Consider the following 26480-nt stretch of genomic DNA (forward strand, 5'->3'; position numbering starts at 1 on the left):
GGCGAAAGTCGGAACTGCTTGCGGCGATTACAAGGCGGCGATCGTGGAAGACGTGCCGCGCACGTTCAGCAGCGCGCACACTATGGCCCACGAGATTGGACACCTGTGAGTTGCGTCCTGCTCAGTTTCTTGTTATCCTTCCGTACGTTCAAAATTTTACGTATTCCAACTTTACGTCGCTGCACTCTGTGTGAGCTTTTAAAGTACACACGATTTTTTCGAATGCAACTATTCCAGTTCCGAAGCTTCTCGTCCTGTGCATGTGCGTGTATTCCTCGAATGAGCTCTCCTGATGCGGAAGCTCCCTGCAATTCGCACGTGCGTGCGCGTGTGAATGTTATGTCGTGACATCACCAAATAGTTTAGAAAAGGAGGCTATTTCTTCTACTTTTTTTTTTCATTGAAGAGTGGCGTAAGTGAAGCACAGAAACCTAAAGTTGCCGAAGCAGGCTAAGAATGATATTCACTATAATGTAGGCTTGACGGCACCTGTCATGGCCCAGTTTTAAAGGGGATTCTTAAGATGTCGATCCATCAATTTGACGCGCCATTTCTTGCCGCAGCTGCATAACTGCAGTTATGACATCCGAATGCAATTTTTGTCTTGATGCGGCGGCGCTTGTGCCCTTTCAAAGGGGATCAGTGGCTAAACATTTTGGAAAGGTACGATATCGGAGTCCGTGCAAGGGTTCGAGTGATTTATGATTCACATGGACACGCAGTGCTGCAAACGCTCTTGTTTTCTACCGCGTTGCAACTGCACCGATAGCTCTACTTCGGCGCGGTGCCGAAAATATGCGCAGCGTACGGCTCCAACTTCACTTACAAACGGGGAGCGGCGTGGGCTTGTCCCGGGCGACGCCGTAAACCACGTGTAGTACAGCCGCCCTTCATTGAAGGTCAAAAAGAAATGAACCGGGAAATCTCTGCGTCATGGTTGGGTGGGTGACATTTCAACAAACATCACGTTGCTGCCCAAGTCTTTTTGTAGCGCCGGCCCCCTTTTGCTGGTGGTGGCAGCTTGTGCTTGACTTCACGCACTCGTTGAAGGCGCGGCAATACTGGGCCGATGCGACACTGACAAGACGCCGACGGCAACGAGTGGCCGACTCTTCAGCAAGCTGTGTCTTCGAGAGGCCATTTTATCACTCTAGGCAGGCAGTGACGCAACCGATGAACGTTTCGTCGTAATGGGGTCGGCTTTCGTAGTGCTCCGGTATATAGCGTTCCTGTATATGTAGTGTCCCTGCGGAAGCATATACAGGAACACTAGGCTTGCGTACTGTCCGCCCCAACAAAGTCAGCCTGCGGACCATAATTTGGCTGGTCCATGCATGCGATTAGTCGATGAGCAGACCCACAACTCCATTGCCACAGCACCTTCGCTTATATATATATATATATATATATATATATATATATATATATATATATATATATATATATATATATATATATATATATATATATTGTTTCTACTCGAGTCAAAACAGGCTATTGAAGTTTAAATGTGCAAACATGTGCGTCTTGCAAAGTATTGTCATATTTCATATCAGTATTTGAAGCAAACAACGAGTTGTTAGCCTGCATGCCGATGTACAAAACAACATCGCCCCTCTGGGTAAATTGGTGGTCCGACACGAAACGTTCCATGCACTCTAAGGCTTCTTGAATATGCGAAACGTCTCGACAATTGGTAAGAATAATAGGATAATCATTATCGGCCGCTCTGTTAGCACAAGAGCGCACTTATGCCTTGTTACCCAGTAGTCGGTGCGTCCTGCATAGTTTTCTGGAATTACATGCTGCCCTGGAGAAGCCATTAATTATTATGCGCTATCCAGAAAACTCTCAACCATCGCACATTCAACATCCGCACCGGTGTCCAAATCACTTCGTGATTACCCTCGCATTCTTCCAAAACGTTTCCAGCAGTGTGCTGTGGCGGATAGCTGAGAAAAATGCGGGGTCAGAACATACAAGGGCTGTGCGGAGAAGACGCACGTCAGCCGAGTCGAGTTAATCTGTCGTCCACACAGAAGGAACATGTGAGACAGAGGGGCGAGCGTCCGCAAGAGGAAGGTTTAGGCGAATTGATAGAATTCATTTATTTAAATAGCTGGCACTGAGACCTGCTTTGAGCGACAAAACTGTATTGCTTGCCATTGCATATACGTACTTCTTTCACCATTTGTCCTCATTTATATGTCTGCCGATTGCCCTCCCATCCACTAGCGCCTACAGGAGCCTCTTTCATGATGTGGTAGATTCGCGCTGTATCTCTGTCCACAAAAAATCTAAAGGCAAAGTAAAGCACAACTTCAATTATTGGTGGTCTCAGGTGTCTAACCCACGCTGCAGGGTTTCAGCGTTGTTGATTTGAATGAACAAACAATTTGAATTGTCTGATCACTTTATTCGTCTAGGCAGCTGATACAGAAATTGAATTTACAACACACCTCTCGATAGGATTGTGAGTTGGAAACTGCCTCTTCATTTTGCCACATCTTTGTGTTTGTATCCATCCCTCTATCATCGCAAACTCTTTCACCTATTTGTTTTAGCGTAGTCCCTTTGTTTCATACAACTCCATAGGTTCATTGTTTTAAATAGTTGCCCTTAGTGCAGCTGAATCTTCCAGACAACTGAGGACGTCGTACTTCACGATGTCATTCTGAATTTAATATTTTGTTCTATCACTGTTTCAATATGACAGAAAAACTAGTTGAATGCGGGAACCTGCATTACGGTAAGAAACTCGCACTGCCGTTTGTGTCAGAAAGCAAAACAACACTGAGTGCTTGTGTGCTTCACATTCTGCAAATTTATCAAGCTGTACAATAATTAAAAATGAGCTATTATAATTCCAAGCCTGCAGGAACAAATAGCGAAGCTTTGGCATTTAATTGATGCAATACATTCAAAGGCGAAAGATAAACTCAGCACGTGTTAAATGCCTTCGCAATATTGTGGGCTTTTAGTTTGTTGCCAGTGAATCGTGTACCCAGCTGCCTTTCGGCAATGTGTCAGTCAGTTTTGGTGTAAACATTGTTTTGAGAGGCAATGATCTATATGGACTTGCATTCTTAGGACATTTCTTACGCTAAAATTGTTCGTAAGAGCGGATTCCAGGTAATTGTGATGTGGGACATATCATCAGCCAAGCTGGCCGACGAATGGCAATCATCACTTTCCAATGAAAAACTTTATTTTTACTGCAGCCCGTGAAGCTATCTTAGCGCAAAGTTCTTTTCTTTTTGTACGTGGTCCTGAAAGGATAATTAAGTTATTTATTTTCTGTTCTCTTCAGCGTAGGCTCGGCGCACGACGGCTCTGAGAATGCCCAGAGTTCGGTCGACCCGAGGACTTGTCCAGAGGCTGATAAAAAGATCATGTCACCAAGGCTTGGCCGGAACATGTGGCACATGTTCTCCTACTGCAGCACCGTGCAAGTAGCAGAGTTTGTCATGTGAGTACTTTAGCGAAAGCTGATGAGAAGGTGAAGGAATGAACTAACTAAAGCTGCAGGACCGTGCTACCGCGTTAACTCGTCTGTCCAGTCTTCAACTGTTCATCTAACTGAGCGCTCTTACGCACTAAGCCGGGAAACACAAAGAACTCGCACGTTTGGCGAGTGTCGCCACTGGAAGGGTGAGTCACGGCGTCAGAGCCCCGTTGTGTTGATCGTTCCCTTCGAATTTTTGTAGTAACGGAGTATTCTAGACAGGTATACATAATCACTCTGATTAGAGACGGTTCGTGTGGTGTAATTCCCCAAGCGGTTCAGTGGTGCCCTCTCCACTGCGACATTTGGTCTTGGTGTTCCCAGTGGTAAAAAAGATTCAACGAACGGAACACTGCAGTTCAAACACATGGCTTGTACTAATTTTTCTTGCTGTAAGTGCGGTATAAGACTCAATGGGGGACTAAAAAAAACACTACAAATGGAGTGGACACGAGGGGACAAAGGGGAGCGCAACAACCAACTGATTTATTGTCAGATCATACCACAGTTTACAAAGCACACAATGACGCGTTGTGACTGCGTGAACAATGGTTATAGAAGACCTTTCCATATCGCGTCAGCACGTATCTGTTTGTTATTACTCTATCAGTGCGTTCTGTGTGTGTGTGAGTTTCTTGCGTAAGTAATTTCGGCTTTATTAAGCATGACTGAAGGCGTGCTCACACAGTTGTCCTTTTATTGTTCTATTTCTAAAGCTTCTCGGATTTCTCTGGTTATGTTATTCTTTTTGTTTAGCGACGGCCGTCGTCTTCTGAAAGTAAGCTTTGCATTGACATTGACGTTCGCTCGGTAAACCCACAGCCAGCACATATCCGGCAGCCCAAGTTGACTCTCCAACCATGAAGGGCCAGAAACATACAGTGGGAAAGAAACAAACATGAAGGAAAGAGCGAAAGAAAGCTATCGTTTAAAAAAAAAAGAAGAAAAGAAAACGGGTGCGCATCCGTAGAACCTGTCTAGATATTGTAATAAAACTAGACTAACATGGCCAACAAAATACCTGCCGTATAGCCAGCTTAAAACCAGAAGGAACTTGACTTGTAAGCAAACGCTGCATCAAAACCAAACAAAAGAACATGAACTGAATTCTGAACTCAGAATTTAAAAAGTCGCAGTTTCGCCCGAAAGGCGAAACATCGATTGCGATAGCACATTAGTATACAGCTAGACGAAGCAAGGATAGCTGTTTACTCGGCCGTATAAACTTGTAAACTTGGAAACATTCGCTTATAATTTACTTAAAGGGAAGCTGAAAGGTTTTCCAGAAGAAATGAGTGAACATGTGTACATAATGGTTTTCAACCCTCCGAATTCGAATATCATATCGAAATTGAGCGAAAGAAAGCGCAAATATATTTTATTTCGACGAAAAGTGCAGCAGCGGACACGCCCAGCTTGCGCGTCTCGTTTCCGCCTGTGATTGGTCGGGCGCTTCGTGACGTCAACTCTAGGGACCGACCGCTGCCGCTACACATGAAGCGCGGTGCCAGGTAGTTTGGTGCTGTAATGGAAAACTAAGAGGTAATGGAAAATTTAGAGAGACTGCGTTTTTCTGACGAGTTTGGCGCTACTCCCTACATGTACGAGCCGATTGCGAAGAGCCGGCCTCTCGAAGAAGCAAGCGATGCTGGTGCGAGCAGTGCTTTCGACGCGAACGAAAGCAAAGTCTTGGGATCTCCTCGTGTTGGAAATGCTCTTTGGTGAGTATGTTTTTTGCAAAGCGATCTAGTGATCTCGCCGATCTTTCGCCGATCTAGTGAGCTCGTTTCCGGTCAAACAACTGTAGTGTTGTGTTCCTGCATGCCTCTCGTGGAACGTAAGAGGGGATGTGATCGTCGGCATTTGTGCGCTGTCCAAAGCTGTCGGCAATCTACAAAGACGGTTTAAACGCGTGAAAAGCTTCCTGGTTCATGGAGTACGTGTAGTGACCTTCATCTGTGCGCCATCCGCACACTTCTCGTAACCGAAGTCGTAAAGGCGTGCAGGAATGCAGGGTCGATCGAAGCAGATTACGATGGCACGCACGCAGAAACAAGCACGGTCAGGCACGGTCGCGCAGGCTGCGAAGGAACAAAATACTAGAGTTGACGTCACAACACCGCGGTTTCCGGTCTCCGCTCGCATCGTCAGCGTCAGCAGCAGCGCGCGGCATTCGACGGGGGGCGGAGCTGCCGCGCAATTTTAACCGACGATTACGTCGCCGAGGCGGGCCGCGTCCCTGTCGGCACCGCCAGGCCGAGCCTTATGGCGTCATCGCGGACCCTCTGGACAGCCCGTAGTTGATCTTGATATGAAGAGCTTGATATCGTCTTGTGCCAGTAAAGCCATTTTTCTTCGGGGTCGGCGAGAGTCGCGGGACAGCCCGCCAGCATGTGTCTGATGTCAATGATGCCATCGCACACGTTACATTCTTTCCTAATTTCTCTTTCGGGGTGAATTTTATTTATGAAATACGGAGTGGCGTGCGTCCCGGTTTTGCTGTAAACGTAGCGTGACTGCCTGAGCCCTGTTCAATTTTAGGTGTGGCAGTGGGAATCGCCTACGCCTCAAGTAGTAATATTTAGTGATGTCGTTGTAAGTTAGTAAGTGACCTTTATGCTCCTCGGAATGGTGGTGGGCGTCTGTTCGGTTCGGCAAGCAAGTCCTCGTGCTAGGACGTTCGTCACCTCGTTGAGGTTGGGCCGAGTCTCGTCCACTTGTCCCATATGTGCAGGAAACCATCGGATTTCAGTTTTGATAGTTTGGACCTTGTCGATAATTTTAGCCGCAGTCCCAGCGACATAGCCTTTGTCAAAGCTCTTAATTGCTGCTTTGGAATCGCTATACATGAACGACCATTTGCGGTTCCTGATGGCTAGTGCAATCGCGGCTTGCTCCGCCACCGTGGAATCCTTAGTGAAGATGGTGACGGCGCCCGTACCTCGCCCCGGATGTCGACCACCACGGCCGTGTAGGACTCTTTGCCTCTGACTCAGGCAGCGTCTACAAGGGCCGCCTGTTGTCTTAGCTGTTCAATTTCTTTCAACAAAGCTTTCGCTCTCGCTTTTCTCCTGCTAACATTGTGTTCCGGGTGCATACTTCTCGGGAGGGGGGTGGTTCTAATCGCGTCTCTAAGGTTCGTGCTCAATTCTACCTCTGATTCCTTCGGGTTCATCGATCTATTGGGGTCTGTCCCTATCGCTTTGAGTATAAGCCTGCCCGCTCGCGTTTTCATAATTCTTTCCTGCTGCGCCATCTGTTGCGCTTCCGCCATCTCTTCTATCGTATTGTGCACGCTTAGGTTCATTAGTTTCACGTTCGAGGTACTGATGGGTATACCTAGGGTAGCCTTGACTAACTTTCTGATCATAGTGTTGAGCTTGTTCAGCTCGACCTGCGACCATTTAAATAGACCTGCCACATAGGTGAAGAGACAGAGAGCGAAGGCGTGCACTAGCCTTAGAGCGCTGTCCTCACCCAGGCCTCTCTGTCTGTTGCTGATTCTCCTTAGCAACCTGATGACTTGGTCCGTCTTGTTTGAAATGTGTTGAATGGCACTGAGGTAGGTACCTCCCGCCCCTATGTGGAAGCCTAAAACTCTCATCTTTTCCACCGGCTTAATCGCGGATACGACGTGACAGCGTAAGATATTCTTGGGTTCCTCCCCGGGGACGTAGCCCCTGTGTCTTCGATCCCTGCGCCGATGTTTTGGGACCAAAAGCTCCGACACTGCCGCCGAACAGTTGAGTCCCATCTTGCCTAGCGTGCTTTCCACAGCGTGTAGGCTCTCCTGCAGTCTGGTCTTCGTTTGGCCTACGTTACCGTTGGCGCTCCATATGGTTACGTCATCGGCGTATATTGCAAAGTGTATACCTTCTATAGTCTCCAGTTTCCTCGATGCTTGCTAGAGAATATGCGACAGCTGCCGTGCCGTAATCAACGAAGTCATTATTTATTTATTATATTCATTAACTGCTCTATTACTTCTCTCACAATTATGCGTAAATATTTTGTGTGAATAAACTTCTAGTGCAAACTTGCATCTGTTTTCCATGTACATGCACCTTCTAGGCTGCATACTGCCTTTTACCAGCATATTCACACGTACTGACAAATTTTTACACTATGCTACTTGGTTGTATGTGGGACAAATGTTACTAGGGGGATAGTAAGACGTCAGTAGCAAGTACATAAGCACATGTAAGTAAAATATTGCCAGAGTGCTACTACAGAGCGTAAAGACGTGTTTTGGTTGGTGGTTACTAGAATGTTTGTAGACCAGCTATGAACATGCTTCAATTGAAGCCAATTCTTGATAGGATGTTACTAGGGTGTATAAAGACAAATGTTAATAGGTGATTGGTAGGAAGTTGCAGAACGTTTACAAACATTGTTCAATTAAAAGAATGTTAATAGGTGGTTGGTAGGAAGTTGGCAGAAAATATAAGAACATTCTTCGTTTGAAAGAATGTTATTAGAGCGTATAGAGACAAATGTTCATATGAAAGTGGTAAGAAGATTAAAGACGTCCTATAAACACGTTTCTATGGGGAATTGGTGGCCAATTGTTTCTAGGGTGTTAATAGAGCGTTGTCAGGATGTATAAAGACAGTTGGTAGGATTTCAATTGACTGTTGGTCGGTTCTATTAAGAATAGTCTAAAGACAGTCTAAAAATGTTACTAGAAATATTTATACAGGATTTTTTCGTGAAACCTTGAAAACAGGCATATAACGTTTTTGAGTGCTTATACTTGCATTAAATGTTTCACTGTGAAACAGGAAACTGCACATATACTTCTAGGAAGGTGCTTTGATTGTCATTTACTGAAACAGAAGGCATGTTCATGCCTTCTGTTTCATCTTGTCCATCTACTAATTTATGTGAAACGCCTAAATTATTACGTCCTTTGTCGTGTCTCGGCAACACATTAAAGGATTCAATCATAAAATGCAAAGCGTCATTTGGTGTGATTATCAAGGGGCCCAACTAAGTTAATTCTTATCCCTTGCTTCTGCGCTCTTGCCCTGTTTTTGAAGCATGACCAAGTCCCTCATATGTGAATTTTTGTTACAACTTATGCGATCAGTACAAAACACATCAACAGTAAAGCCAGTGAAACTGAAACAGTCAACTGCGTACATTACGAAGTCAAAGTGTCTCGAGTTGAAATTATGGCTGGCAGTTGTCTAAGAGCATCACATGTTCTTATACGAGGGGGGTTGTCATGTTGTATCCCGAGTTTGCGGTAGACGGTCGAGCAGTTCGTGACGTCATGACGGGCCATGAGATCATTCAAGATGGCAAGGAGCCCTTGCTGTCGTCTGCTGACAAGCAAAATATCTCAGTGGGAAACAAACATGCTGGTAGCACCTTTAGTCTGAGGCTACAACAGCCTCGCACTGGAAGTACCGCTGCAGCAGGCCCGCTTTAGGTGATTAAAGCAGGTCTCCACAGTGCATGCATTGCGGGGCGAAAGCCATGTCGGCTACCACGCTACGGTTGCCTCGTGATTCCGGAAAACGAAGCGAGCTTGGCTGCGCTTAGCCGGACGTTGCTTTGTTCGACGACGGTGGTAGCCTGGTCTCCCCACTCACCAGCTTAGAAGGCCACACGACCTCTTGTGCAGTACCTGAATTCGACAGGTTTGAGCGGCCTGTCTACTTCCGCTGCATGTCGCCTAGAGCGCGTGATTAACCTGAACTGATATATTCTCTCTTTCACTCTCCCCTCCCAACGTGCATAGTTTCAAACTATACATAGTACCTAGTTAATCTCCCTGGCTTATGTTCCTTCGCTCTTTCTTCTCCTCTCTAAGCGTAAAATTTGTACAAGTGCCAAGCCATAACTCACAATTATGCTACTTTTTCACACAAACTGATGGGAATGTAGGATATTTTAAATGTGCCATGCTCTTTTGTAATTAGTATTTGTGTCCGAGGTAAACAGCATATCTTGGTGGGACTCAGGGCAGTGAGTGATCTACTCTGATTCTTATGAGACATCTTCAGAAGCTGGCTATTGCGGTAACGAATTATTGTGGTGAGACCATGACTGTGCAACTTACAACCTATACTGTTGCTTACGCACTTATAAGATGTTCTTATGACAGTGATGTGGTCAGAGAAATAACCAGTACTTTTATTTAGTAAACGTATTAGTTCGACTTGCCGGTTGTGTTATTCTCACGCTATATTTGAGAACGAAGCAGATATTTATACTCGTAACACTTCGTGACGCTACCCAAAGATTGGCTTCGCAACGTGTTGAGCTATTTTACAATGTTCTACACATTGCGCATAATTTAGCCATATCTTTCGCCCCTGTTCAGTTACTTTTCAACAGCACTGTCTTTCTTTTTAAAAAACCAGGAGCGACAAGGGACAATGTTTGACAACGACTACTACTTCGAAAGTGAGTGAAAAGTTTACTTTTGCTGACGTTAACGAAACGCGACCTTCGCTGGATGAGTTTTGCCAACGCCACTATGCAGAATACAGAGGGGCAAGTTACCAAAAAGTAAGTTTGACTGGACACCCCTGTACTTTTATACACACCAATGTCTAAGGCAAACAACAGTTATATTAAAGGGCCATTAAAGAAAGACGCACATAACTTGTGGCATTATATTAACCTCTTCTCAGGTATTTAGTACGGTCTGAATTCATGGTTGCGTCTTCAATGGTAATGTTCTAGTCGTATTTTGAACATTTGCGACCGCTAAAAAGGCAAGCTCCTGAAGTTGTGCTGATTTATGGCCCACTTTTCTTTGTTCTCTCGAACAAAATTTTTAGACAACGCCTGTAACAGTTGTATCGTCTTTTTATGTGAATTCTTGAAAGATGCGGAAGCTATCTTTAAACAACATACGATATTCAAATAGCCTAGTAAGGTTCCATAATAAACTTTCTACTTGTTCGCTTAGCGGTGCGTGTTGTAATTGCAGAATACAAGACGAGAATTAGTGGAGTAATCTCTGCTTGTTTAGCGGGAATTCTAAGACTACAGCGCTACTATTGAGATATCCGTCCCTAAAATCAGCTAAGGAGTGTGTTGGCGTTCTAGTTAAAATTCCGAACTGCTACAGTGAGCATTTTCGGAAACTGTTACGCCAGCGCGCTTGGTAGAACGTTGTAAGGGTCGATTACACAAACGTTGGTGCCGGTCTTAGGTATTCTGGTCAGCCTATCATTATATGACTTCTTTACTACTCGATTTCAGTTTCACAATTACATCAGCCCTGCAGGGAATTATAGAGAAGCTCATTAGGTAGCTTTTTTTAGTTAGCTACCTGACACTGCTATTTCTCATGCAAGTATGCAGCATCCGTCTCTTGAGGTAGACCGCCTAAACGGGTCTGTTTGAGCTATATGCTGTATGCAGTTCGATTCTCTTGAAAAACGAAGTCTGTGCGACAAAAAAGAAAAAATAAACACCTTTATGTTCTAGAATCGCATGTTTTATGAACTACAGAACAATAATGTCGAGCGCACTTTGCCCGCGCTGCTTATAAATTTGGGCCACAGCAAAATAATTTTCAGGGGGTCGACAATGTAAAAAATGAATTAAATAAAAGAAGCACAGTGCATGTTGTGAAAACGCAAGCAGTTAAAGTAACTAAGTTTTCGCTGTTTCTTTAAAATAGGGGCAATAAACATCTCTGCTTACCAGCCGCTGTAGCCCAGTGGCTATGTCGTTGCGCTGCTGAGCTCAAGGTCACTTGTTCAACTCCTGCCACGGCCGCCGTATTTTGATAAGAGCGAAACACACACACACAAAAACAAAACGCTCGCGTATTTAAATTTTGGTGTACATTAGAGAACTCCCGGTGGTCACAATTATTCCGGAGTTCCTCACTACTGTGTGTCTCATAATCAGATACTGGTTTTCCGGAGGTAAAAACCTCAAAATTTCATAATAAATAACATCTCTACTTTTCCTTGGTGGAGCGCTTTATCGAAGCAACAAAAAAGGATCCGCCTTTCGTCCAAACGCTAGCAACATGCTTGCACTCATGGATTCCCGAAGGCGACCTTGCAAAGCAACACTTGTGCTTTATGTACCATAAAATGTGCTTTGCCACGTGAGTGCGTTATTGGTCGAAATGTTTCTTCTAAGCTCTCGGGGTTCTTAGCGTCTTGAAAATTAGGCGATGCTGTTTGGCCTCAGTACACATCTGCAAAGTTTCACCCCGATACGTGTTTTCGTCAGTCTTTATTGTTCAACGTCGCTCGTATGCAGGAAGCATTGGAGGCTCGTAAAACGGAACAAATGAACATTGATGAGCTTTTGAAGCTGACGCTGTCACAAGACGTGAATCGAGGTGTGGAAGATCTACAGAGCAGACATGAGTGAGCTCTTAACGTCTCATGCTGTAAAAAGGACTAATAATTAGGCACGCCGACTACGTTTGATGTTACGGGAGCGTAGTGGCTGAATCTGTACACGATTTTGAACAACACCACAATATTATGCTATTTGTGTACTTTCGGTGATTGCAGCCAACCAGCTGTAGGAATACTACAATGAGCTGAAATTTTTATGTATATTAGTCAGAGCAATAAACATACCTTGAATTAGTCCTTAATTGTATCACTGAGTGCATTACAACATTGCTTGGTGCTCTTTCGCTATGATTGGCCAATAAAACACCCCATATCATCATACATGTGCCTTGAAATATAACAGTGTTTATTCACGCTAAGATTACTGCTTATACAAGAACTATGAATTTTCTTTCAGCATTCAGACCCGAGACTGACTCTAGATAAGTGCATCATCACATGCAGCGTGCCTGAAAAACCAGGAGTAATAATAATCGACGACGCACCTGATGGCACGAGCTGTAACGATACCAGACCACGCGCGGTAAGGTTCAAAGCATAGTGTTAATGAATGTTTTGTTTTGGTAATTACAGAGGCAGCATTATAAGCATTGAATTTGTGGCATGTTTTTGCAGATCTGCATGAACGGTAGATGCACACGTGTTAAAGATAATCGAGTCGAGACATTCGGAAGCGACGTTAAGGATTCGGTGATTCAGCTGACTTAGAGGACGTGCAGACATTGCCACAGAAGTCATATCTCGATAACTAAGCAAACTGACAGCACTTTCGCGTTCTCCAAAACTAAAAAAAATATAAGAAGAACGTTCAAATCTAAAGCATTGCCAGTTTCTAACAAGCTTAGTAAATATGAACAAGAAAGCTGACCATGGAAAGAAAATGATAAAGCTGCACATGGCAGCATTTCTCAATAAATTCTGCCTTTGCACAACTTGCCTTCTGCCTTTTTATTGCTGTCATTACCCTAGTTCAACACCCCCCCCATTCAAATGGGAACGGGTCTAGCGGTCAGAAATCTCTAAAGTTAAAAGCATTTTTGACAAAAAGCTGTTTGATTTGCATTCTGGAACTCCTTATTTCTTCCACTCAACTGTAGTTCTAAATGGCCTGTAAGAGCGTTATCTTAGGCGCCACAGCTGACTCACACCGAAAACAAGAGGAAGCCAAACGCCCTCCCCCCCTCCCCCATTTCTTAGCTCAAGGTGTGTAGCATCGTATTTATTAGAGATCCGGTTTCTGACCGGCCTTCTTGCATGTTTTTTAACAACTTCGGTCGTAGCCAAAAAATAGGCGTCGAAATGCGATATAATAAATGTACTATATTTATATAGAAGGGCTGCATACTCGAGTGATTAATGTAAACCTTTTGCTTCTTCTTGGCTCGTTTTCTTAGGCCATAACACTTATATTTATTTTTACTATCTTGCAGAGATTTCATTGCTTCCTAGCATAAATATGCTCGGCCGTTAAAAAAACAATAACAAAAGAGAAAGTGGCTTTGAAACAAAGGCTCCCATTGTAGTTTAATGCTATCATATGCGGGCTCAAAGTGATAATATGTGGCAAAAGCATGATAGCCTGCCGTCTTTTATTGCATAATTTCCTGTGATGCAGGTACACGGTACTATCTGCGTTAGATTGCGCTAAATGATACAGCTATCATGAGTCGCAGTAGAGCTCAATGTCACATGTTCCTCCGTAAGTATATATGAGAGGTCTTAATCAGTAATTTGACCAATTATTTGTTCACGGTACTGTTCATCATCATCCTCAGCCCGGCTACGCCCCCTGCAGGGCAAAGGCCTCTCCCGTACTTCTGAGCTGGTAGTTGCCATTAGTCCAGGTCAGACTCGGGTTGTCAACCCATGTCTACGAGGACCCTCTCCGCTCGGTCTGTTCTGTGTATCCAAAGTGTGGATGATAGTGTGTAAACCCTCCCCCTCAATGGTGGATCGACTACACCTCCACCGATTGTGGGCGCTCCGATTGGACGGCAGTTTTGCTTCACCTAGGGATCTAGGGAGGACAGAGGGTGATCTAGGGAGGGAGCCGTTTTTCGGTGCTTGTGGGTGGGTGCTTGGTGCTTCGTCTTTCGTGCTACGTTTGGAAGTCATGCTAGACTGTTCAAAAGTATCTCCTGTCTTAATGTAAATTTTGTAAATAAATTCAGTGGTCCTCGTTCTCGATGAGAGCAAGTTCCTCCCTACAACCACGTCCCAAGCGTGGGTGAGTTGGACGACGGCATGGGCCAGCTACCACTTATTTCATGCACGACCACAACTCGTACAACGTACAACCGCTCGATTTACACAAACCTGTTGGTCCGCTTGGTAACGCTTCGCGGAACCCCAAATAATGCTTGATAGCCAGCTACCTGCAAGATACTTCGCACAACATCGATTCCCTCAATGCGTGGGGATCTACATCTTCCTCTCCTTTTTTTTTTGCGAAGCTTTGCTTACCTAACCTACGACGATTTTATGTAGCGAGATATTGTTACTCGAACGAAGGATTAAGAACTGGAGAGTATATACAACGTATATTTACAAACGATAACTGCAGCGCTGACCAGTTCAGCGGACAGCTAGAGAGGCAGAGAGCGTTCGTCGTCTCCGTCGGGGCGCCCGGGTGCATTGGCCACAAGAAACACGCAATATGCATGTATCAATATGAACGGTATGATCCCAGCAGGTACAAGCTCCAGCAAATCAGTCAATTTCAAATATACAGTTTTAGACGAATTTCCTACCCTTCGCGTTTCGCTACTGCGCAGTGTACTGCACCATCCCGGCCACGGCGGCCGCATTTCGATGGGGGCGAAATGCGAAAACACCCGTGTGCTTAGATTTAGGTGCACGTTAAAGAACCCCAGGTGGTCAAAATTACCGGAGTCCTCCACTACGGCGTGCCTCATAATCAGATAGTGGTTTTGGCACGTAAAACCCCAAATATTATTATTATTATTGTACTGCACCATATAGCGAACGCGGATAAAACTAATGTCCAAAAATGATCAGCATGACAGCACATCGTTCGACGTCGCCAGATAATGCAACTTTTATATTCTTTATTCGATGTGAAAGCCTCAAATGGCCCATGGAGCGGGAAAGGTCGCTTGCGTCACCTGTAGCTGCGCAACGGCACCTAAAATCGCGTTACCACTGGCTGCGACGTCATGTCATGAGAGAGCCTCGACGATCTAGATGGGGCGATGCGAGTATAGCAGCGATGCCCTCACGACTGCTGCCGCAATAACGCGCCTGTTATTGTGTGAAGGGAAAGGGCATCGCCTCGATGTCACGTCACCTTCGCTCTCACTCTCGGAAGCCGGCGCGCGGTCCGTATCTCTGGGTCTCACCTCCACGTGGCTTAGCTGCTGCTTGCGCCTGCCGGCCTTGGCAGGTAGCTTTCTTTTTGTGTGATTTTTTTTTTTCATTTTATACAGCTCTAAGCCTCGGGTGCGTGACATCACGTGACCCCAATTTTCGGCCTGTGTTACGTGGCCGGACTTTTTCTTTACGTTCCAAGCTGCGCTGCACTTGGTACGCACGTTTCAAACTGATCTCGAAAAAGCTGTGACGTGTTTTATTTATTTGTAGAGCCCTCAAGGAAGTGACGCTACATACTGCATGCGGCATCGACGGAGTCGACAGCTTTGCATTATTGGCATGTAGAAGCACAGAATTTTCGAAAAAAATTCAACTTTGCAGTAAATAAGTACTGACACGTGTTTAGTAGCTAAAGCTGTATTTACCATACGCTCCTCGCACGCAATACACTTGCACATAGATGTTCAAAATGCGTACTCATCTGGCAGCACTGTACTTGTCAGCCTTCTTGGTGACGGCCTAGCTTGGCGTAGTTTGTCGTAGCGAATAAAGAACAGCGAATTTCACTGTATTGTCACAAATCAACGAAGCCATGCCATTGGTTTTTTGCACACTTTGATATCCGTCCGGATGGCACTCACAAGGTGCGAGCACATTCAACCTGAGCTAAATCATCTAAAAAATTGTTCATTCGCACTGGAATTTTCGCTTCAAGCCTGGAAAACAACCTGGAATTGCAATGCGATGACCCAGAACTATTGCATCCACAAGGAAACGCGTAGCATGAGAGAAATAAAAGCTACGGTGCGTCGCAGCTGATGACTTCAAGCACCCAACCAGTGAGAAGTGTGGTTGCTCTTTCTTGAGAAGGATTCTCCCTTTGCCTGTGCGAGCGTAAATTGCGCAAATAATGTCGCACAAGCATGCCCCGAGAAAATGGTGTACAAGTGTTGGATCGCCTGGTTAGACATCAGGACTTGCTTGCGTGCGCTGTTTTTCGTTCCGTTTGCCACGGGCCGTAATAAGTTCTCAAACGATGGTGCATTGCGCGCGTTCCCTCTCACTCGCGTTATGTTAACTTCTAATTCGCGCACACTTCTGTATCTCTAAGCGGGGGACTTCGCTGTTTAAAGACGCTCCGGACGCAAGCATAGCGCAGTAACATCTGCAACACAGCAAGCGCGCGGATATGCCCACTATAGCGGGGCTTCTGAATACAAGAGCCCAAAATGAATCAGCACGAGGTGATTAAGTGTCCAATGAAAGTACGGAAAACGAATGCACATGTGATTCAACAGCATGCTCTGTGGTAAAGCAGCAACAGCTTGGGGACATAGCGGTTGGGCCTTGACTGTCTCGGCCTTTGGTACGCTGCTGTGAATATCGGCTGAATCAACGGGCACCGACGTCGTAACCACTCCCTTTATCCTCGCTTGGATAAGCCTGCTTATATTAAGGTTGCTGTGCTGTCTGAATTTTTCAGTGAATAAAAGCAATAATATCTGCTTCGTCTACACGCTTAACTAAGGCGTCAATGAGAATTCTTTTTTTTTGTATGTGTACGAACTGAAATACAATTTTTATGAACATCGCGCTGTCTTTTCAAACGTTTTTCATTTCCACTCGGTCCGCAATAAACTTACAGCCATATGTATCCGCAAAAACCTGCAATGTGTTGTTAATTTCATTAGCAAAGCGTATTTTTCCTCTGAAAAGCTTAAAGCGCTTAAAGATTTTGAAGTGCTTCGCTATATAGAGCATGGCCTCCCCAAGAAGCAAACAAAATGTCGTGCTCGTGTACTCAACATATATCATTATAACAATTTTTATACCCTTCAAACCAAATTTAAACAAAGCTGACGTAGTTAAATATAACCGTTTTCTTTCTTTTTCTTCATGGTGGCAGTGGGAGGAGGTTATTGTACTAGTCAAGGAAGTGAAATTAATGTTAAAGGCTACCGTTACGCGCTAACAGCAATACCCGGTCCGCAACGTCGTCAGCGTCGGCAATTGTTTAGCATGCGGATTTGCTTTTATCTTCAGCACAATGCGTTGGCGGGCTAGTTGGTGCGAATCCATGAATACTTCGTTTAGCGCAAAATGAAAGGCACAAGAAAGACGACAGGACAGGGCGCTTCTTGTGCCTGTCTTGTGCCTGTCGTTTTGCGCTAAACAAAGTATTCATGCTTTTATCTTATTTTGCTGCGCCGGCCGCTGAAAACAGACAACCCTACGTTGTTGCCAGCGTTGCAACGAATCCCTTCCTTCGGTAATATCGGCGAACGGGAGTGGGCTGTCACCACAGAACAAATGTGAAAACAACTGTTGTACGTGTCGATATGCTGTCCTGCGAGCATCTTCGTTTTCCGTGCCGTCACCGAGATGGCGAATGGTGTTTTGGGGCAAGTCGGTAGAGGGCGATTGACATTTTGAATACCTCCTGCTAAGTTTGGAAAACATATGGTGCTTTATTTAGAAACTAATGTTGTCCTCGAAATACCTGGGGCCACCGAGAGTATTGTGACGTCACGATAGAAAGCAAAATTTTCTGACGTCGTGTGGCAATACGGCTAGGTATAATGACGTTGCTCATATAAAAAAAAGTTAGCAAGAGTGCTGCGCGCGTTTCTTTTGGCTGCGCTCAGTGATCACAGAAACGTATTGATTTCCAGAGCACCGACGCCAAAGCTTGTTCGTAGAAAGGGTATTACAGTAAGTTAATTTGGGCGCTTCTTCATTTATCTGTGTGCTTCTTTTTAATGGTGTAGATATTTCTGGAGCTCTATATAACGCAAAAGCGAGAATGGAAGGTTGAAAATGTCAAGTCATACCAGTAGCCTCTATAAAAAACGAGACAAGTTGTTTTCAGTACCCTTCTAAAGAAAAAAAAAATATCCTGTCGGAAGTGTTTTGCGAAATGGGATGAAAAGGTGAGGTAAAATGTATACAGAAAAAGACCAGCGTCAGAAAAGGTGGATTTGCAAAGGCTGAGTGTATGACGAGACGCATCTGTCTGGCTGCTACCTTTCGCATCAGCAGGTGGCATTTCTGTGTTTAGAGCAAGCGGAAACTGCTGTGACGTGAGCCGTTGGAAATGTCAGAGTAGCGATTCAGCTTCATCCGGGGCTCTTGGCATCATGCCTCCGGATATGAATTCTGATGTTGGGCCTGTTAAACTGGGACCTGCGGATTCACTCTAATGATATAATCCTCACCAATGTAGGCAAGCATATTAGGCTGGCATTCAGGTCGGTGGGCCTCATGCTTTCGCTATAGTGAACATTGTCATGACTTGCAAACAACAAGAGGTAGAACGGGAACATTTACGTGCAGGTACTGCGAGGGCTAGCTAGGCTTCAGAAAACAAGTCATGGTCAGACAGGGGCAAAGTACGCGCGTTTGTTCTTCAAGGCGCACAACATCGTTATGACGGTCAGGACAGCTCTCATTAAGGCGTGACTTCCTGTAAAAAGTTGAGCTACGCCCGAGTTCTTTAAGCAGGATGAGGTTTAACTCACAAACCTATTGAAACAATGTTATGCATCATTTATACATCAAGGAGAGAATTATATAAGAAAATGAATTTTGTAGCTTACCAGGCTTGCAAACTCCTCAGTGTGAACAGATGGTCTCAGAACAGAACACGGCAACCCGCGGTAGTTGTCCAGTGGCTATGGTGTTGGGCTCCTCAGCACGAGGTCGCGGGATCGAATACCGGCCTCGGCGACCACATTTCGATGGGGGCCAAATGCAAAAAAAAACCCGTGTACTTCGATTTAGGTGCACGTTAAAGAACCCCAGGTGATCGAAATTTTCGGAGTCCTCCCCTACGGCGTGCCTCATAATCAGAAAGTAGTTTTGGCACGTAAAACCCCACAAATTTTTGTAACAGAAAGTCTCAAATTTGCAATTTGTTTTTCTTTATAAATTATATGCGGAATTATAATTTTCGTAGATTAATGAGATATAGGGCTTGCTCGGTAGACCTCAGGGGTCCGGGCAGATTTACAACCTCGAAAACCCTTCTTCCACCCATCGGTGCTTGGAAGACGACAACAACAAGTGTCGACGTCGAAACTCCAGCTCCCGCCTTCGGGAAGGCTTTCGGTCGGGACTTCACCTCCAATATTTATTAAACGTGTGCCAGTCGACGCAGGAAATCCAGAGGATCACTGCCATATGAAGATTATTACGGCGGGTGGACTCTCCCATTTCTCCGACACTGTGGTGATCAGACCACCCCTCCACGCCGCTCAGCCCCACGCAAGCAAGGCCTAAAGAAGCGCTGCGCCGCATGGCGCCGCCGTGGGAGGTGTCTGCGCCGACTCCCGAGCTTAATCGGGCATGTAGCCTGAATCAATGTCATAACGTGCGCCGAGAGTGATGTATAGGGAAAAAACGCTTTCGACCGAACTTACTGAACCTGGCAGAAACAAACTTTCCCTGAGCTATAGGCTTACCAGTTTTTTCTCTTTTTGTGAGAAAATTTATCTGAGCTTATTCGTATATTCATCGCCTTAATCAGTTTCAGAATGTGCGCGGACAGTAAGGTATAGGAAGAAGAAACGCTTTACACCGAACTTACTGGACATGGCAGAAACAAACTTTCCCTGGGCTATTGGCTTACCATATTTCCAACTTTTCTGAGAAATGTTATCTAAGCTTATTCGTGTATTTATCGCCTGAATCAGTGTGAGAACGTGTGCGGAGAGTGATGCATAGGAAGAACAAGCGCTCTAGGCCGAACACACTGGACCTTTCAGAAGCAAACTTTCATTGGGCTATAAACTTACCATTTTTTCACTTTTTCTGAGAAAATTTATCTGAGCTTATTCGTGTATTAATCGCCTGCATCAGTGTCAGAACGTGCGCGGAGAGTGATCTATGGGAAGAACAAACGCTTTAGGCCGTACTTACTGGACTTGGCAGAAACAAACTTTCCCTGGGTATAGGCTTACCATTTTTCACTTTTTCTGAGACAATCGATCTGAGCTTATTCGTGTATTTATCGCCTGAATCAGTGTCCGAACGTGCGCAAAGAGTCATGTATAGGAAGAACAAACGCTTTAGACCGAACCTACTAAGCCTGGCAGAAACAAATTTTCCCTGGGCTTTAGGCTTACCAGTTTTTCTCTTTTCCTGAGAAAATTTATCTGAGCTTATTCGTGTATTTATCGCCTTAATCAGTGTCAGAACGTGCGCGGAGAGTACGGTATAGGAAGAACAAACACTTTAGACCGAACTTACTGGACCTCGCAGAAACAAACTTACCATTCTTTGACTTCTTCTAAGAAAATTTATCAGAACTTATTCGTGTATTTATCACCTGAATTAGTGTCGGAACGTGCGCCGGGATTGATGTATAGGAAGAACAAACGCTTTAGACCGAAATTACTGTACTTGGCAGAAACACACTTTCCCTGGGCTATAGGCTGATAGTTTTCTCACTTTTTCTGAAAAAAATTATCTGAGCTAAATCTTGTATTTATCGCTTGAATAAGTGACAGAACGTGCGCCGACAGTGATGTATAGGAAGAAGAAACGCTTTAGACTGAACTTACTAGGCCTGGCAGAAACAAATTTTCGCTGGGCTTTAGGCTTACCATTTTTTCTCTTTTCCTGAGTGAGTGAGTGAGTGAAAAAACTTTATTTGGTCCACTATTGACGTAAGCAAACTCCACGTCACCTGGCTAGGCCCGCTCGGGGACCATCAGGTGAAACCTGATGGCCCTCTCCCGAGCCCTCTGGACTGCCAGGATTTGAGAGGCCTGATCCTGGGCCCTAATTAGCTTCATCATTTCCTCTTGCGTGAAAGGGGGATCGGCAGAGGCGCAGCCCCACAGGAAATGTTCGAAGTCCGCATAATCACCACACAGAGGGCAGTCCGGGCTTGGGAACTGTTCGGGGTACATTGTGTGCATTGTGTCAGGCTCTTGCGAATAAAGGCGTGCGATATGTTGTCAAAAGCCTTTTCCAGATGCAAGCCGAGAATTGCTTTAGTGTCGGCGGAAGTAGAGTCAATGATCTGGTGCTTGATCAGTCTCATGGCGTCCTGAGTCGAAAGCCCCGACCGAAAACCAATCATGTTGTCTGCATAGCATTCGTTAGACTCGAGATGGTCAGTGAGGCGGTTAAGCATGGAGTGCTCGGCCATCTTCCCAACACACGACGCCAGGGAGATGGTCCTTAGATTGTCCATGCTCGGCGCCTTACCTGGCTTCGGTATGAGTAATGTGTAGGCTGCTTTCCAGCTCTTGGGAATGAGGCCGCTGCACCAGATATCATTCATCATGTGCGTAAGAAACTCGATTGAGTCGTCGTCGAGATGCTTGAGCATTTTTTTGTGATCCCGTCGGGCCCAGGGGCCGATATGCCGTTGGAGGATGCGAGAACCCGCTTTACCTCAGCCCGGTAAAATCATCGTCCATAGATTGTACGTCACGCCCTTCGTACTCGGGAAATTGGAGGGGGGGGGCACTGGATCGTCCGTGGCCGCCAGGTACTTCTCTATGAGGTGCTCCGTGACCACGTCATCTGGAGTAGAGTTGGTGGCCAAATGGACAGCTTTCGCCAAAGCTCTCTTCTGATTGGACTTGGTGTTGCCATCGTGAAGTAGGTGCCTAAAGAGACCCCAGCTTTTACCGTTCTTGGGCTGGCCCTCCACCGAGTCGTACAGCTCGTCCCATTGCTGCTTGCATAGCACCTTGCAATGAGTCTCTTTGATCTTGTTTATATCGGAAATTTTCTTGCGTAGTCTTCTGTTATGGTGCTGAGTCTTCCATCTCGCGAGCAGTGCCTGCTTGGCTTCCAATAGATGCGCCAGTCTACTGTCCATCCTGTCCACCTCCAGATCGGTTGTCACCTCCTTGGTGGCTCTAGCCGCATCCTTCTTTATCTCGTCGCCCCAAGAGTCTAGGTCCATATCATCGTTAAGGACGCGCTCGGAGCGGTTGGCTCGGAACAAGTCCCAGTCAGTGAACCTAAAGGTCCTCGTTTTGTTACGGGCAGCCTTGATCACCGCTTCGATGATGCAATGATCGCTACTGAGGTCCATGGCTGTATTGGTCCACTTGACGTTTTCCAAGTTCTTGACAAAGGTAAGATCCGGAGTCGTATCTCGGCACACTGAGTTCCCTCTCCTGGTTGGAAAGTCTTTATCGGTTATCAGCGTAAGGTCTTCCTCCGTTGCCGCGTCCCATATATCTCTCCCCTTCTTCGTATTGGTACAATAGCCTCACGCCTGATGCTGGGCATTAAAATCCCCCATGACGACTAGAGGCTGACAGCCGGCCAAATGCACGACCTTCGTGAGAATACCACCAGACCTGGCTCTGTGAATGCTGGATGTGCAGTAAACATTGAGTATGAAAATACTGTTTCTTCTTAAGCGCTGCTTAGTGGGGTCGACAAGGAGTTCAGCCATGACGCACTCGATCCCATTGTCCGCGGGACCAAGGTCTCGCTAAAGGTACGTCAACTTTTTACTGACCAGGGTAGCGACCCCCCTTCCTCCTACAGTGGAAGCCACCGTCAGGAAACCGGGGAGCTTGATAGGTGATGATGTGATCGTTTCTTGCAAGGCGATTACTTGGGGTTCGTGCTTTACGCATTTTAGGTATTGTCGCAGGGTCGCCCGCTTGCTGACGAACCCAGCGCAATTCCACTGCCACATTCTTATGACGTTAGTTCCGTTATCCATGTTTGGGCTTGGGGATGGATTGTGAAAGTGCCGCATTGAGAATGGCACCTTCCGCACGTGAGGCAATGACACTGTGCAAATTTGGGACTTGTGCTGTAGATGTGCTTGGCAAAGATACGTGGCTGGTCCCCTCCAGCCTAAGTATTCTAGCGCTGAGGGCGACGAGGCCCAGCAGAGGTTGCGCGATCATTTCTTCTACGTGAGAGAGACCTGTCTGTATGTAGGAGATGGCGTTCTTGAGATCAGACAGGAGTTCTACCATCTCGTCTCCCCTTGAGTGATCCAGGGCACGACGCTTCACTGCAACCGTCTTGGGAGGGGCTTCCACTGTGTCCATGGCCGAAGAGCGTGCCGCAGGCTGAGAAGCTGGCTGTGTAAGCGCCAACCTTCGTATTTGCGCCATCTCGGCGGCTAGCCGACTGATTTCCTGCTTGAACAGAGCGTTTCCATTCCTAAGACTATCATTGGCACGCCTAAGCTCTTCGAGCTCGTTCGTGAGACGCGGGTCGTGCGGGTATTGAGAGTTGGACGCCTGCGTTTGGTAAAGGACTTGCCTTTACCGCCGTTGGGGGTCTTCGATCGTGAGCTGATGGATGAGTCGCTCCCAGTACGGGACTTGGGGCATCTTCTGAAGCTGGAGGGCGGTGGAGAAGACGATGTGAGTCACGATCTCGAGGTAGAGCGACTTCTAGAGCCCCGTCGGCTTGTAGAGCGGGTTCTTGAGCGCAAGCATGTTGTGCCCCTAAGGTTGGTGCGGGATGAGGCTTCCAGATGGGAGGATTGAACGATCGACGGAGTGGGGAGCTGCTCTTACTGCCTGGCATGTTCGAAGCGTCGTCGGCGAACAATGTACGGCGTCTTGAATCTATGCGTACACTCTTTACCGGCTGTAAGGTGCGGACGGCCGCAGATCTTGCATTTTGGGGTGCATTGACGCTGCCCATCGGTATTTGGCAGGCTACAACCCCGACAGACGACGTCGCTCGATGTTGGACAGACATCGGCGCGATACCCGAGTCTTCCGCAGGCGTGGCATACGTCCACTTGCTTTCGATATAGGGAACATTTATCGCCCTAATCAGTGTCAGAACGTGGGCAGAGAGTAAAAAATAGGAAGAACAAACGCTCTAGGCTGACCTCACTGTAACTTTCAGAAACAAACTCCCTGAGAAATAAGCTTACCATTTTTTCACTTTTTCTGAGAAAATTCGCCTGGGTTTAGTGGTGTATTTATCGCCTTAATCAGTGTTGGAACGTGCGCCGAGAGTGATGTATAGGAAGAAAAAACGCCTTAGACCGAACTTACTGGACCTGGCAGAAAGAAATTTTCCCTGGGCTATAGGGTTACCATTTTTTCAATATTTCTGAGAAACGTTATCTAAGCTTATTCGGGTATTTATCGCCCGAATCAGTGTGAGAACGTGCGCCGAGAGTGATGCATAGGAAAAACAAACGCTCTAAGCCGAACTTACTGGACCTTTCAGAAACAAACTTTCACTGGTTTGTAGGCTTACCATTGTTTCACTTCTTCTAAGAAATTTATCTGAGCTGATTTGTGTACTTATCGCCTGAATCAGTGTCAAAACTTGCGCGGAGAGTGATGTATAGGAAGAACAAACGCTCTAGACTAAACTTACTTCAACTGGCCAAGTTACCATTTTTTCACTTTTCTGACAAAATTTATCTGAGATTATTCATGTATTAATCACCTGAATCAGTGTCAGAACGTGCACAGAGAGTGATGTATAAGAAGAACAAATGCTTTAGGCCGAACTTACTGGACTTGGCAGAAAAAACTTTCCCTAGGCTATTGGCTTACAATTTTTCACTTCCTCTGAGACAATTCATCTGAGCTTATTCGTGTATTTATCGCCTGAATCAGTGTCCGAACGTGCGCCAAGAGCGATGTATGGGAAGAGCAAACGCTCTAGAACGAACTTACTGGAGATTTCAGAAACAAACTTTCACTGGGCTATAGGTTTACCATTTTTTCACTTTTTCAGGGAAACGTTGTCTGACCTAATTCGGGTATTTATCGCCTGAATCAGTGTCAGAACGTCCACGGAGAATCATACATCGGTAGAACAAACGTTTTAGACCAAACTTACTGGACCTGACAGAGACAAACTTTCCCTGGTTTATAGGCTTACGAATTTTCTATTTCACACCTGCAGGCCAACCCTTCCTACTCTCGAGACGCCCAGTCTGCGTCAGCGGAGGCAGAGACCGTACCCATCACGTACTCAGGGATCCTTCAACATCATAGGCTGGAATGCAGGTTGTACCCACCACCACACCCAGAGCTCAATAAAGCACTACACTCAGAAGACTGCAAAGTAATACATCCACGGAATCATCATGCATAGACTGTACCCAACGCTACAAGAATAACACTGCCCATTGTGCGGCGTACCGGACACCTTCGCGCACCTGATCATCGAATGCCCATGGCATCTAGACAAAGACGCCTTGCCTTCACCGAGAGACTGTTGCAACACCAGACAAAGCGAAGAACTCATAGAAACGTGGGAGGTCCAAGCTCTTCTCCGAGGACCTGGAACAACCAGGACGCCTCGTCGCCAGGGCCAAGGAGGCAGCGAAGGCCAGAGGGTTCCTCGAATCAGGAGACTTCCCACCGAGTGTAGAACCGGGGCTTACCCCGGAATACTGTTTCCAAAATAAAAGTTTATTCCTCCTCTGAGAAAAGGCTTACCATTTTTTCACTTTTCTTTAAAAAATGCATTTCAGCTGACTCTTGCAGTTATAGCCTTAATTAGAGTCAGAAAGTGCGCTGAGAGGAAGGTATAGCCGGAAGAAACGCTTTAGACCGACCTCACTGGACCTGGCAGAAACAAACTTTCCCCGAGTTTTTTCACTTTTTCTGAGAAAATGTATCTGAGCTTATTCTTATTTTTATCGCCGGAATCAGTGTCAGAACGTGCGCGCATAGTGATGTAAAGGAAGAAGAAGCGCTTTAGACTGAACTTACTTGACCTGGTAAACAAACTTTCCCTGGGATGTAGGCTTACCATGTTTTCATTGTTGCTGCAAAATTTATTTGAGCTTATTCCTGTATTTATCACATTATTCTCTGTCAGAACATGCGCGGAGAGTAAGGTATAGGAAGAACAAACGCTCTAGACTGAACTTACTGGAGCAGGCAGAAACAAACATTCCCTGGGCTACAGGCTTACACTTTTTTCACTTTTTCTGAGAAAATATATTTGAACGTATTCTTGTATTCATCGCATAAGTCAGCGTCCAATCGTGCGCGGGGAGTGATGCATGGGAAGAACAAACGCTTTAGACCGAACTTACTGGACCTGGCAGAAATAAAATTTCCCTGGGCTATAGGCTTGCCGTTTTTTCAATTTTTCAGAGGAACGTTACCTAAGTTTATTCGTGTAGTTATCGCCTGAATCAGTCTCAGAACGTGCGAGAAAAATAAGGTATAGGAAAAACAAATGCTTCAGACTGACCTTACTTGACCTCGAAGAAACAAACTTTCCCTGGGCTTACTTCCATAGGCTTACCATTTTTTCACTTTTTCTGAGAGAATTTATCTGAGCCTATTCTTATATTTATCGCCTTAATCATTGTC

The 26480-nt window shown here is 45.8% G+C and overlaps 1 protein-coding gene across 1 annotated transcript; it reads left to right on the top strand.

Moving 5' to 3' along the window:
* LOC142583576 (uncharacterized) lies at positions 1-25245 on the top strand. The gene is made up of 5 exons (XM_075694064.1): positions 1-105; positions 3311-3469; positions 9877-10024; positions 12248-12373; positions 25054-25245. Exons 1-5 carry the CDS (start codon positions 83-85, stop codon positions 25243-25245), a joined length of 648 nt encoding a protein of 215 aa, XP_075550179.1. The 5' UTR covers positions 1-82.
* The last annotated feature ends 1235 nt before the right edge of the window (positions 25246-26480 follow it).

The sequence above is a fragment of the Dermacentor variabilis genome, chromosome 5 (assembly GCF_050947875.1).
Source record: "Dermacentor variabilis isolate Ectoservices chromosome 5, ASM5094787v1, whole genome shotgun sequence".
In the NCBI taxonomy this organism is placed as follows: Eukaryota; Metazoa; Arthropoda; class Arachnida; order Ixodida; family Ixodidae; genus Dermacentor; species Dermacentor variabilis.